General features: G+C 59.1%; 2 protein-coding genes across 2 annotated transcripts; both read left to right on the forward strand.

Moving 5' to 3' along the window:
- The first annotated feature begins 1,668 nt into the window (after window positions 1-1,668).
- On the forward strand, window positions 1,669-2,424 carry BHLHA9 (basic helix-loop-helix family member a9). Its single transcript, XM_071448126.1, has one exon. The coding sequence runs from the start codon at window positions 1,669-1,671 to the stop codon at window positions 2,380-2,382; it is 714 nt and encodes a 237-aa protein (XP_071304227.1). The 3' UTR covers window positions 2,383-2,424.
- A 2,516-nt stretch (window positions 2,425-4,940) lies between these two features.
- Window positions 4,941-11,505, forward strand: LOC139599832 (trafficking regulator of GLUT4 1). Its single transcript, XM_071447498.1, has 3 exons — window positions 4,941-5,467; window positions 10,354-10,486; window positions 11,011-11,505. Exons 1-3 carry the CDS (start codon window positions 5,078-5,080, stop codon window positions 11,016-11,018), a joined length of 531 nt encoding a protein of 176 aa, XP_071303599.1. The 5' UTR covers window positions 4,941-5,077; the 3' UTR covers window positions 11,019-11,505.
- The last annotated feature ends 882 nt before the right edge of the window (window positions 11,506-12,387 follow it).

The following is a 12,387-nucleotide window of genomic DNA, read 5'->3' on the forward strand; positions in this document are numbered from 1 at the left end:
TGTGCCCAGCTCAGCCAGCTCTGTGTCTGCTCTGGACTGCCCCTCCTGAGCTCCCACACCAGCCAAAACATCCCCATGGCAGGGATCTGTCCTGCTCAGCTGGGTTTTAGACAGGCACGTCTCTAGGTGGCTCTGACATCCATGTCCTGCTGGCACTCAAGCGTTCCAAACACCCCCTGGCTCCCAAGCTGAGCTCACTGGGTAAATCAGTGACTGGGGAGCCTCCATGCCTGGCAGAGAGGCTGGGAGGTGAGAGGGATGCTGGGGAGAACAAGGGGGTTATAGTGAGCACAGGTGAGTGCTCGAAGATATTCGCAAGCTTCACCTGCCTTTGAAGTCCTGCTGCCTCATCCTCCCCTGTCCCCGAGGCCCTGGCTTCTGATTTATTGGGTTCCTGGAGCAGAGGCACCTAAATTAGCTTCAGCTTCAAAGAGCCAGGAGAGGAGAGGGGCAATAGACAAATAACCCCCCACTAACTGTGGTTATTGATCAAACATGAGCTGGGATGATCAGATAGGAAGGGATGGATCAAGGAAGGAGGGGCACGTTCTCCCAGGGCTCTGCTTTTGCACCAGACAACCCCAACAATTTGTCAGAAGCACTTCTGGGCCATTTTTCAAAGCATTACCCCTTGCACAGGAAGGCATTTAGCAACTGCTCGCTAATGAGATGATGTGCAAACACACGTGGCTGTCCCCCACTGCTCAGGGGTTGGGGACCTGGCCCTGCCCGTGGCCTCCAGACCTACTGCACCTGGCCAGCCCCTCATCCCACCGGCTCGGGACGCAGGAAACAAGGAGCTGCTTTCAGCACCGTCCTCCCCAAGTTAAGTGGCGGGCAGGCCCGGGAGCGCCGGCCCAGACAGCTCTGCCCCCAGGCTGCTGGGAAGGGACCGGAAGGCTCCGGAGGCAGGCAGCACTTTGGCTCTTTTATCACCTGCCCTGATCCCCCCTGCCACATTCCTGCTTCCTGCTCCGCAGGGCAGAGGCGTGCCAAGCCCTGCGCATTCCTGCGGGGGTCTGCTCCTGCTCAGGACCCACCTCAGAGCTCCTCTGCTCCTGCTCAGGACCCACGTCCCCCTGTCCCCGCGGATGCTCTCAGCTCACCAGGACTGTGTCTTCTGCACCAAGCACAAGACTTGCTGCTTTCCTCAGCAATGGCACCATTTCGTGCTTCAGTTCCCCTTAGCTGAGAAATAACAGAGGTGCTCAGGACCCGTGAGCAGGGGGAAGGAAGAGCCAGGCTGGTGATGCCCCACAGGGCTCTCTCTGCCTCACAGCACCGCGGAGAGCCCTGGCGTGACCTGTGGCAGGGTGAGCCACCTCTGGCCGGCAGAGGAGAGGGCAGAGCAGCACGGGGGAGCTCCTGCAGTGCCCAAATTCTCAGCAGACACTGCGGCAGTGTGTGCTTGGTGGAGGTGCTTTCCCCGGGGGCCTGGAGCATCCCACCTGGACAGCCCAGCGCTGGTGCCTCACGCTCAGAGCAGGGGGCAGGCAGGGCTCTGTCCCTGTGCCTCACCTGCCGCAGGTGAGGAGGGTCGGGGCGGACACGTGACGAGCCCCGCTGAAGGTTTTTAGGGGCGGATTCCTGTCCCTGCAGGAGTGTCACCCACACCCCTCAGGAGGCAGGACCGCAGCAGCGCCTCTCCCGCTGCCCCTCGCCGCTGCCATGGCCGCAGCAGCCGTGGGGAAAGGGCGGCCGGAGCCCGACAGCTCCGAGGAGGAGCTGGACGCGAGGGACGCACCCCAGGCGTGCTACAGGCAGGGTTTGTGGGTGTCCCAAGGCAAGGGAGCAGACGCCAGCCCGGGGGACACGGACGGGGCGAAGGTGAGGAAGAGGAGCAGGCCGGTGCGCTCCAAGGCCAGGAGGATGGCTGCCAACGTCAGGGAGCGTAAGAGGATTCTGGACTACAACCAAGCCTTCAACGCCCTGCGGCTGGCCCTCAAGCACGACCTCGGTGGCAAAAGGCTCTCTAAAATCGCAACGCTCCGGCGAGCCATCAACCGGATCGCGGCTCTGTCGCTGTCCCTGCGCGGCGCCGGGTGCTGCTGGCCCTGCGCCCACCCCGAGTGCCGCGCCCGGGCCGGGCTCCCTGCGCAGGAGCCGGGGCTGAGGGGCAGCCGCCCCCAGCTGCCCTGGGAGCCCGTTCCTGCCGGGGCACGGTGCCCTCCGTCCCCTCTCAGCGCGGCGTTTCCCCCTCAGCGGCAGCTCCATCACCACGAGAGCCCCAAGGAGAATCGCGCCTGCGGCTCCGGCGGGATCCCGCACCCCGGCCAGCAGCGATTCACGGGCAGCCCGCAAGAGCCCCCGGCCGGGGCTGTCCCCTGGCAGCCGGGCTACTGCCAGGGCTGGGCACAGCAGCGGTGCCTCCCCTCGCACTGACCTGCAGGGCCGGGAAGGTAACGGAGCCGAGGGACACATGGGGAGAGCCGGAGGGACCGCAGGGTGAGGGAGGGAAGCGCTGCTGGATGCGCAGCTCAGCCGCGGTGCTGGCGGGCTCCGAGAGCCCCCGACACGCGGTACAGGACCCCGCTGCGTGCCTCCCATCCGCGGGAAGGCGGGAATTCCTCTGGAAGTGCCGGCTCCGTGTTCCTTGTCGCGGGGTCTCACTGCTGCTGATCGCCGCTGTTATTTATTCCCTCTTGCTTGCTCTGCGAGAAAACACGAGTTGCAAACCCAGCAGCAGGGCAGTGGCTGTTAATATGTGTGGGATGGACAGATGGGCCGTGGGGATGACGCTAAAGCCCCCGGCTGGCGGGTGGCGCGGCTGCCGCCGGTGAAGGAGGGGAGCAGGAGCAGGCAAAGGTTACTGCCCTGGCACTTTTGACGCTAAGCTCATTGGTACAGACGTTTGCGCCTGGCAGATTTGCGAGGCCGGGAGGGGAGACAGATGTCGGCTTTCATAAACCCACCCATCCAATTGGGGTTTCCTTCTGATGCCAGGGAAGTGGCTCTGCTGGGACGGGCCAACAGCACGCTCTCGGGTGGAGGAGAGGAAGGGGGAATTTTACTGAAAAGGTCCCTTTTGTCCCTTCCCTCTGGCTTGGAGAGCTTGGACCAGCTTCGAGGGCTCCCTCCTGCCCAAGGCTCAGCAAACTGGAATTGCTGCAGGAATCAGGCAGGGATTTACAGCCACACATGCCGCAGCTGGCAGGGTTTTGGGCAGGACATTTTGCACCGCGGGATTCCCACAGTGCTGAGCCCTGCAGAGCTCCTCCAGCCCCTCTGCTCCCACCATTCCAGGGGCAGCCTGAGCTCTCTCCCTGCCCAGGGACACGTGCTGGAACAACCATCCCAACCTGCTGCTGTTGAGTACCTGGATCTCCTCCTCCTTCCTTAATCCCTGCTGGGACAGGGGAGCTGGTCCAGGAGCAGAGGAAAACTGATGGCAGCCAGGAGAGAGAGCTCTTTGCTCAGCAAAGGAGCTTCTTTGAAGTGCTGATGATGTGAGGCATTCTGGCTCCAGCCTCGGACAGGTGCTCCCCTCGCCAGAAGAAGGCCGGCAGCCACATCCTCTGAAGGAATCCTGCTCCTCCCTGCAGCTCTGGGTGGCTCTCCCTGCTCGGGCTCTCCCTGGAGCAGAGCACGGCCCTGCCCTGCCCTGGCAGCAGCCATCACAAGGGGAGTGAGAGCACAGCAACAGCAGCGTGCAAAGAATGTTTCAGTGACTCCCTGACTCAGGAAGGAACCCTCCTCCCCCCTCCCGAATTTGCATCTCCCTGTTTTTCCCACACCAGCTTTGGTGGTCAGCCCAAGTGAGGCAGATGGAAACAGATGGTCCCAGAGGCAGGAGTGGAAGGGAACCAAAACCCCGTGAGACCCCCCCCGAGCAGGGTCACCCCACTGCTCTCAGATCCACATTCTCAAACTGTGGCTCCTAATTCTGTTTGGAGGCTGTGGGATGGGATAAGGCTCCAGGCATGGCTGGGCAGCAGGTCCTGGCTGGCAGGAGGCTCTTGGGCACCTCTCGGGGAGGCAGAAGGTGCTGGGTGTGCCCCGTAGATGGCACTCACTGCCAGGGAAACCCCTGGCAAATTTGGAACTGAAGCATAATACACAATGGGTGCAAAACATCCATTTTTTCCGGGCATCCAGGCTCTGAGGGTTGTTTTAGCCCTGCCCTCCTTCCTACCCCTCACATCATCCCTGCTCCCAAGATGGAGAAGATGGAGCTCACACTGCACAGGCACCCTTTCTGCTCTGCAGGTCCTGTGTAGGGCCGTGGTGTGCCACTGATCTGGTGTCCCTGTCCCCAGCTGTGGAGTCAGCACGGTCACCCACACACAGCGAGGGCAGGGTGAGCTCAGCACAGCGTGCCCAGAGCCTCTCCCAACCCTGTGCCAGGGGACGATGCTTTCCCAGAGCTGCTGGAGCCAGAGGTGCCACGGGCACCCACACCCTGCCCAGACCCCTCCGGGCAGCCCTGCCCGACCCAGGGCAGCTCCAGCCCCTCTCCGCAGCGACGAGGGGCTCGTGGGTCTGCTCCGTGTCGCATGTCCCCACCTGCCTGCGGAAAGGCTGGCGGACAGCAGGGGCAGCAGGGACGGACAGCAGGGGCAGCAGGGACGGACAGCAGGGGCAGCAGGGCTCTGTGTGCCCCGCACGGCGCTGCCCTCGGCTCCCCCCGCTCCTCCGGGGCTGGAGGCGGCCCCGAGCCCCGTGGGCACGGGCGGAGCCCGCTCGGGGCTGGGCTCTCCCGTCCCGCTGCAGCGGAGCAGAGCCCGTGCGAGCCCCTGGGAAGAGCTGGGGGTCGGTGGGGCGGGCGGAGCCCTGGGCTGGGCCGGGCTGAAGGCGGCGGGGACTCCCCGGCTCTCTCTGCGCTCCGCCCGCCGCATCCCCGCCAGCGTCCCCGGGGGCCGCGGCGCCGCTCGCAGCGGGGCGGGCGGGGGCCGAGCGCGGGAAGGGGGCGAGGGCAGGGGGGGCCGGGGACACCCCGGGGGCGGTGCGCGGCCCCGATCCTGCCCCGGGGGCCGAGCCGGAGGAGGGGCCAGCCCGGCTCGGCCTCCCGCGGGGCGGCGGGCCCCGAGCGCAGAGCGGCGGCGGGGCGCTGCCGGAGCCCGCTCCGCTCCGCCGGGCCATGGCCAGCACCGGCTCCGCGCCCGGGGGCCCGGGCCCGGGCTCGGGCACGGCGCTGCCCACCCGCTTCCAGGAGACGGAGAAGCTGCTGTCGGCGACGGAGGGCCGGGAGGAGAAGGGCCTCCGCGGCTCCAAATCCTTCACGGCTGCCTTGCCCGGCGAGACGGAGCGCAACGGGCACGGGCTCGGCTACAAGTCGGTGTCGGTCGGGCACCTGGAGGCGCCGCCGCTGTCGCCGTCCCGGCTGAGCCTGGGCAGAGCCTCGTCCACGGCCACCAGCACGGCGGCCCCGGAGCAGGGCCGCCCTCGGGACTACCTGGTGCTCGCCATCTTCTCCTGCTTCTGCCCCGTCTGGCCCATCAACATCGTGGCCCTCGTCTTCTCCATCATGGTGAGTGCGGGACCCGCCGGGCGCTCGGACCCGCCCGGTTCGCTCCGGCTTCCCCCGCCGCCCCGACGGCCGCCCCGGAGCTGTCCGCGGTGCTGCAGCCCCGGCACCGGCACCGGGAGCCGCTCCCCTCCCGCAGCGCTCGGCCGGGCTGTGCCGCCCCGCTCGGCTCCTGCAGCGCGCTCCGGTGCGGGACCGGGGGGCGCGGGCGGGCGGAGGCGGGCGGGGAGCGGCGCCGAGCCCGGGGCAGCGCTCGGGGAGGCGGCGGGATGGAGATGGAGATGGAAAAGGAGGCGGCGGGATGGAGATGGAGATGGAAAAGGAGATGGAAAAGGAGGCGGCGGGATGGAGATGGAGAGGGGGTGGGATTCCAGGGCAGGGCTCCGGGAAGCGCGGTGGCTCCGGGAAGCGCGGTCCCTGTCCCCAGGCAGCGCTCCAGGACTCCGCGGGCTTCCCCGGGAAGGAGCTGCGGGCGCAGCACTGACCAGGGACCTCCCTCCGCCCCTCCGAGCCCAGCCCTGCAGCACTGGGGAGACCCTGGCTGGAGGCTGCTGCCTGGCCTCAGGCACTTCAAGGGGACAGGCTGCACCTGCAGCTCCTTTAGTCGCCCCGGAGAAGCAATTTTCCTCCATTAAACATCCCCCACAGCTCAGCAAATACACTAAGAGCCGAGCAGGGGAGAATGAAGCCAGCCCGGCCTCCCACCCATCTCGGGTACAGGTGGCTCAGCCAGCACAGCCCTACAAGCAGAGCCACCCCCTTCCCCAGCAGATGCTGCTCTCTTGTACACACCCAGCACCTCCTATGCCTTTGATTTGCAACAAAGGCAAATCTTTTCTTTGAAAACCAGCTCCATTACCTGCTTACCACACAGAAATGCACCGAGGGGCACCTGCAGCCAGCGCTTCCCCCCAAAAACCACCAACAACTTGAAGGCAGGCACGGGCACTTGCCACAAAAAGCCCTCTAGGGAGACCAATTTCCATTTTGAGGAGGAATCATCGTTTCTGCCAGTGCCAGCTGTCATCTGCGTAGTACAGTTGTGTGGCACAGCCTGTTCAGGCAGCAGCCAGGGAAGCCAGCCAGCCTCGTCTGGCTTTGCACTGCAAGGAGAGGGAAAGCAGCTGGGTGTTGCATATCCATGGTAATAAACAAGGGCTCTCACGGGGATTTGCCAGCCACGTTGGCCTTCATGCAAAACAGATCCTCACACTGTCCCTTGCAGGCGTCAGGGCCTTGGGCCACACCAGGGGGAGAGTTAACAGTGGGAAAAGAGCAGGAGCTGGTTCTTCCTGCCAGGCTGAGAGGGGCTGGGGTGTGGTGGCTGTCACACCCAAGGGAGGCAGGAGCAGCAAGGCAATGAGGCTGTTGGGCTGCCCTCTGCTCCCAAGGGCACTGGCAGCATCGCCCAGGGCTCACCCAGAGCTGGGGAAGGGGGGCAGGAGGTGCATTCAGCTGAGGACGAGGTTAATGGCACACCGAGCACACCAGCAGCCACTGCACATCCTCTGTCCTGTGGGTTAATTCATTCCAGCCCTCTCTAGTCCTGCACCATCACCTCCTCCACACACCCACCCGCCAGCCAGGGACCTGGCTGAGGATGAGGAGGGATCCATCCTCCCTGAGGAACCAGGGAACATCTGGAGCAGCTCTCAGGGCACGGGTTGATGTTTCACCTGCTTACAGCAGGGAGGAACTGAGCTCCCAGTGACTCCCCTGGCTCAGGTTTTCTCTCAGAGTAAAGCCCAAGTGTGCCTGATCATGCCCAGATCTGAGCAGGAACCAGGTTTTTGTGATTCCCATTGCCTGGGGAGCCAGGAGGACCTTTCCACAATGTGCTGACATTCCTTTAGCTCTGCAATTGTGCAATTGTGCTTTTCTTTCCTCAGTCAAAGCTTTTGCACATGAAAGCTTTTTTTTTTTTTTTTTTTTTTTTTTTTTTTTTTTTTTTTGCTTTTTTTTTTCTGGGTAATAAGCAGCGTCCAGAGAGGAAAGTAAATGAATGCTTTTGAGCTTAGTGTCTCATAAATCATTTTTCAAAAGCTGCTCTCAGATCCCAACAGGGGCCTATGGCCAGAGGTGGAAAAAAACCCTGCTCTACCCCCCCCACCCCCAGCCTGCCCCTGCTAACACTGATTTCATGGAAATTAATTACCTGGAGGCTTCTCCACAGACTCTTGGATGTGTTTTTCTCACCAAGTGATGATCTGGCTGCTCTAAAGGGTTCAGGTCACTCCCCAAGAGAGGGAGTGGGACTGGTGGACAAGCATGTGTCCATCCCCTGGAGTGCAGGGCAAGGCTGGCTACCACACACCCACCCTGCATTCCTGCCCTGAATCCTTTCCTCTTCCCACCAAAGTGCAGCCACCTCGGGGAAAGAAGCAAAGGAGCCACATCCCAGAGCCCAAAACTCCAAATAAATGAAGGAAAATGAAAAAATCCAGCCAGAACCACGATGTAGTAACATCAAGGGCACAGCACTTGGTATCCAAAATAAATTCTGTCATTGTCAGAAGATGTGGGAGAAGTCAGACTGTCCTCACCCATCACAGTCATCTGCCTCACTCTGGAGTTGACTGATGCCTCTCTTGGAATGTTTCCTTCAACAAAAACACCAAGTGTCCAGGATTAATGATTTATTCTGGGTAATTGGTGGACGACGGCAAAGAGCATCCAAAGCCAGTTCATCAATTGGGAAGGACTGCAGGGAAGAGGATGGGATGATTTGTCTTCCCCATCCCTGGGACTAGCACAGGAAAGTAATTGCCTTCATTTGCAACAAGGCCACTTAGGGAAAAAACCCATTTTGGGCAGTAACAGGAACAGACAGCAGTGGGAAACAGGTGAAATTAATGAGTCCTGAGCCACCCAGCCTCACCTGGCCCACAGGGGCTGCAGAGCAGCACCCACTCCCCAGCACCTGCAGATTTTCCAGCTCTGGGCTGGAGCAGGGAGTCCCCTGGCACTCACACAGTGACTCACTCCCCCAGAGCCCTCGAGCTTTTTGGAGATGTTCTGCCTTGGTGAGCCTCGATTAATAAACAAGATGTTAATGTTTTTATGTGGAAAGCAAAACAGGGGATTAGTGATACTAGAGAGCTATAATCAAACTGTTCCACTCTGATTAATAATATATGTACAGTACCAAATTCTTGCTAAACACCCCATGCCAATGCTGATGTGTTTCTCATAATTGTTGAGGATAAATGAGCAGTAATCACTTCCAGAAGCTGTAGTGGTAAATATATATTGAATTTTGCCTGGAAGACAGCTAAAACTGCATATTTTTTTTAGATTGCATATTTGCAATCTAACCCACACCCCGCCAAAATATTGTTGCAAAATTTGTTACAAAAATCAGAGACTGAAAATTGAAATCCCCAGAGCTGGAGCTGTCAGTGAGCAGGGCAGGGATCCTGGGCTCCTGCATCCTCCCCATCTCTCACCACCAACCCATGAGGCTTCATTTTGTCACCTCCTGTTCTGGGATGAAAATAGCTCTTGGCTGCATCCCTTTGCTTCCAGAGTGGGTCTGGCAGAGCTGCTGGTGAGAGCAGGAGGAGCAAGGTCCTGAGCACTCCTGTGTCACTGCTGGGGACAGCGATGCCCAGGGTGGCTCCTGAGCGGGGCAGGACGTGGGCAGGGGGGCAGAGGAAGCAGCCACCCCCCTGTCTGAGGCTCTGCTGTGTTATTTTCGTGGTGATACAAACTCAGAGGAGCACATGGAAACCTCCAAAGCTGTGTTTTTCCTACGGAGCAGCTGCCCATGCACAGCCTGGGCTGGGGATGTTTTGGTGCTGCCAAGAGGCAGAAGAATTAAAGCAGGATGAATGGGAAATGGGGCAGCAACATCAAGTATTGGTTCAGATTCTCTGTGATGTTTTATGATTATTACTGGAGCTGGCCTGGACCTCCCTGCTCTTGTTATTTTTATTTTTTTAACACGAGGCAGGAGATCATTTCCATCACAGCTATTTCTGATACACATTTTTTGAAAAGAAACTGGGGTTGCCTTAATCCACTTCCACCTTTAACTCATTTTAACTAGTACACTTGTTTGTTTGTTTTTTTTTTTAATGGAGAATTTCCCCAGTTTTAGCAGCCATGCTCCAAAGGGAGGAGCTGTCACACAGGGCTGTGGAGCTGCTGCCCCACAGCCTGCCCCAGACCCCCCTGTTCTCCTCCAAGGCAGCTTGGCTGGAGATGGATGGGCCAGGGGAAGAAGCCTTTAACCCATGTCAAAGTGTTACATACATGAAAGCAGCCCCAAAGGAGGAATATCTGCTTCAAAGCAGTTAAATCATCAATAAAACCCTGCTCCCAGTGAAGTTTGGGAGGTTTTGCCCAACTCCTCCAGTGGACCAAGGATGCTGGGCTCCCTTCTCTCCCTGTCCCACCTTGCTTCCCTTTCCCCTCACTCCAAGCTTTCCCAACCAGGTGAAAACGTCACCAAGAGGCTTTAAACCCACTCACCCACTTTTCCTCCCTCCAAACCCCCTTCCCAATGGGTTTTGGGGGTGGCAGGAGGGCACTGCACAAATCTGGGGAGGCTTTTTGGTCCCACGGGCCGGGCTGGCAGCAAATGCTGACGCACGGTGAGTAATTCCACCACAAACCCTCTCACAGCTGCCCTTCTGCTAAGTGCTGGGTGCTGCCCCAGCCAAGGGCAGGGTGCCCAGGAGATCCTTTCCAGCAGGAGCAGGAGGCCCTGCCCCCAGCAGTGATGCTTCTCCCTCACCAGGAATCCTCATTTTTTTTTGCTCGGGAACCAAGTGATTGCCAATTAAAGGAGCAGGAAAGAAAGTGGGGCTCAGTTTGGGGTTCTGCAGCCAGGGAGTCACCCCTGGAGCTGCTGCCCCTCTCAAGGGACTCTTTTTGTGTCTCCCCAGTCGAGGAACAGTGGCCAGCAGGGGGACACGGACGGCGCCCGGCGGCTCGGACGCATGGCCAGGCTGCTCAGCATCGTCTCCATCGTGCTGGGGACCATCATCATCGTGCTCTACATTTCACTCAGCATTGGAGGTAACCCTTCCCTCTCCTTCCCTCAGCCCAGCTCCAGCAGGAGCCTCAGCTGGCTCCCAGCTCCAGCCCAGGGCATAGGACAGACCTGCCCCTCTTTCCCAGCCTGGGTGCAGTGGGAGGGCGCTGACTCCAGCTTGGTTTGGCCATCACCAGCTGCTCAAACGTGTAAAAAACACCTCAGAGAATGGGCTCCTTCCAGTAGAAACACACATTGCCCAAATGGCCAGCATGGAAAGCCCTCCCTGTGCTGTCCAAAGTGCCCTGGTGACCACACAAGGTCTCCCTGGTGAAAGGCAAAGCCTGTGGTTGGGTTTAGAAGAGTGGAGTGCTGTAAAACCAGAAAGGTTTCAGGACACAAATCAACCTGCCCAGAAATACAATCCCAAAATGTTTTGGGAACCTCCCAAACACAGCATGATCAGCACAGCTCAGGCAAAAAGGGACCTCAGAAACACCCAAAAGGAGAGTAAGGGGAGCGTCTGCTGCCTGCTGGAAGCTGCCCTAAGCCGCTCTTTCTTTTACAGCTTCCTAGAAGACGTTTCAGCATGCAAATACCTTGAAGAGGAGGAAGACAACTTTCCTTTTGGGGTTTTTACTTTCAGCCTTGCAACAAAACAAAAAAAAAATTGTCACAGTGTAGGTGGGCAGCCCTAGACAGTCTGCTCTGGAGCGCCGTCGGAAGGAACGCATGCGTCAATTCACCGCCTCCTGGGAATGAGCCTGGGCCAGGGACGGGATCAAAATCACCCTGAGGAGCAATGGGAGAGGCCACTGAGGAGAGGAGAGGAGAAGGGGGAAATCCACTACCTCATTCGTGCAAGAGGAGGAGAGAGTCTCCAGAAGGAAGCTGGTTTTGGAAGGAAAACACAAGGCGAGAACGGGACGTTTTTGAGGAGTCCTCCTGAGAATTTTGGCACAAGTCACTGGATTTTTTGGGGGGTTGTTGGTTTTTAAATCGTCGAATTCTCTGTCTCTACAAAAAAAAAAAAAAAAAACCAAAACAAAACAACAAAAACAAAGCTCAAACTGCCATCAGGAGCTGAGAGCTGTTCCAGGGAGGAGGAGGAGGGAGAGCAGAGCTGCAGCAGGACCACGGCTCTGCTCCGAACGAAACGCAGCCGCCAAAGCTGGAGGATGTGGTGGGTGCTTTTGTATTTTTGATGAAAAAAAAAAAAAGAAAAAAAAGAAAAAAAAGAGACAATGACCATTTGCATGCCTTTGGGAATGTTCTCCATGTCTGTTCCTACGAGCTCTTTTATCACTTAGGGCAGATCTCAGAGCTGGCAGAGGAGGATGTTGCTGCATGAGAACCCCGGACTCCTCCTCACCCCCATCCCAAGGTGGGCTTTTTAAAGGAAGGCAAAATCAGGCGTTCCCTGTGAACCCCCACATTTCTCTGTGCACCCAGAGGGAGGTTGGCACCCCTGGCACTGAGACAAGAGCCTGGTTGATGCCCAGCAGCAGCACCAGGGCACGGAGAGCCCCTTCTACCCACTCGCCCCCTGATGCCACGGCACGCAGAGGCTTCAGCGTGATCCAGCCCCCAGCACTGCCAGTGCTCACCCCCCAACCCTCTGGGGCTTCAGCTTAGGGCCTTCCAGGAGATTTTCAGGGGCATGGAGGAGTTTTAGACTCCTGCTCCTCTCCTTGCACCCCTCGCACAGCTCTGAAAATCTCCGGTGTCCCCGGAGCTGCCTGGGGGCAGTTCCAGGAGTTGTTGTATTATTTTTTAATGTTTTGTATTTACCACAACAGGAAAACAGACTCTGCTCCTCCCACTCTGTCTGTAGGTACCACAGGCCCTGCCATGTCTTCCACAGCACCTGGCTCCCTCAGCCCATCCCTGTGGCACCCAATCCAATCCCCCTGGAGGCTCCATCCAGCCCCAGCCCCTCTCCTCA

The sequence above is a fragment of the Agelaius tricolor genome, unplaced genomic scaffold (genome assembly GCF_023055355.1).
Source record: "Agelaius tricolor isolate 1412-34295 unplaced genomic scaffold, bAgeTri1.0.p SCAF_25, whole genome shotgun sequence".
In the NCBI taxonomy this organism is placed as follows: domain Eukaryota; kingdom Metazoa; phylum Chordata; class Aves; order Passeriformes; family Icteridae; genus Agelaius; species Agelaius tricolor.

What these genes read in the sequence shown, in the direction of transcription:
- BHLHA9 (XM_071448126.1), top strand. Translation starts at nt 1,669, where the DNA reads ATGGCCGCAGCAGCCGTGGGGAAAGGGCGGCCGGAGCCCGACAGCTCC.
- LOC139599832 (XM_071447498.1), top strand. Translation starts at nt 5,078, where the DNA reads ATGGCCAGCACCGGCTCCGCGCCCGGGGGCCCGGGCCCGGGCTCGGGC. An exon ending in CCCTCGTCTTCTCCATCATG is followed by an intron (nt 5,468 to 10,353) that starts GTGAGTGCGGGA and finishes GTGTCTCCCCAG; the next exon opens with TCGAGGAACAGTGGCCAGCA.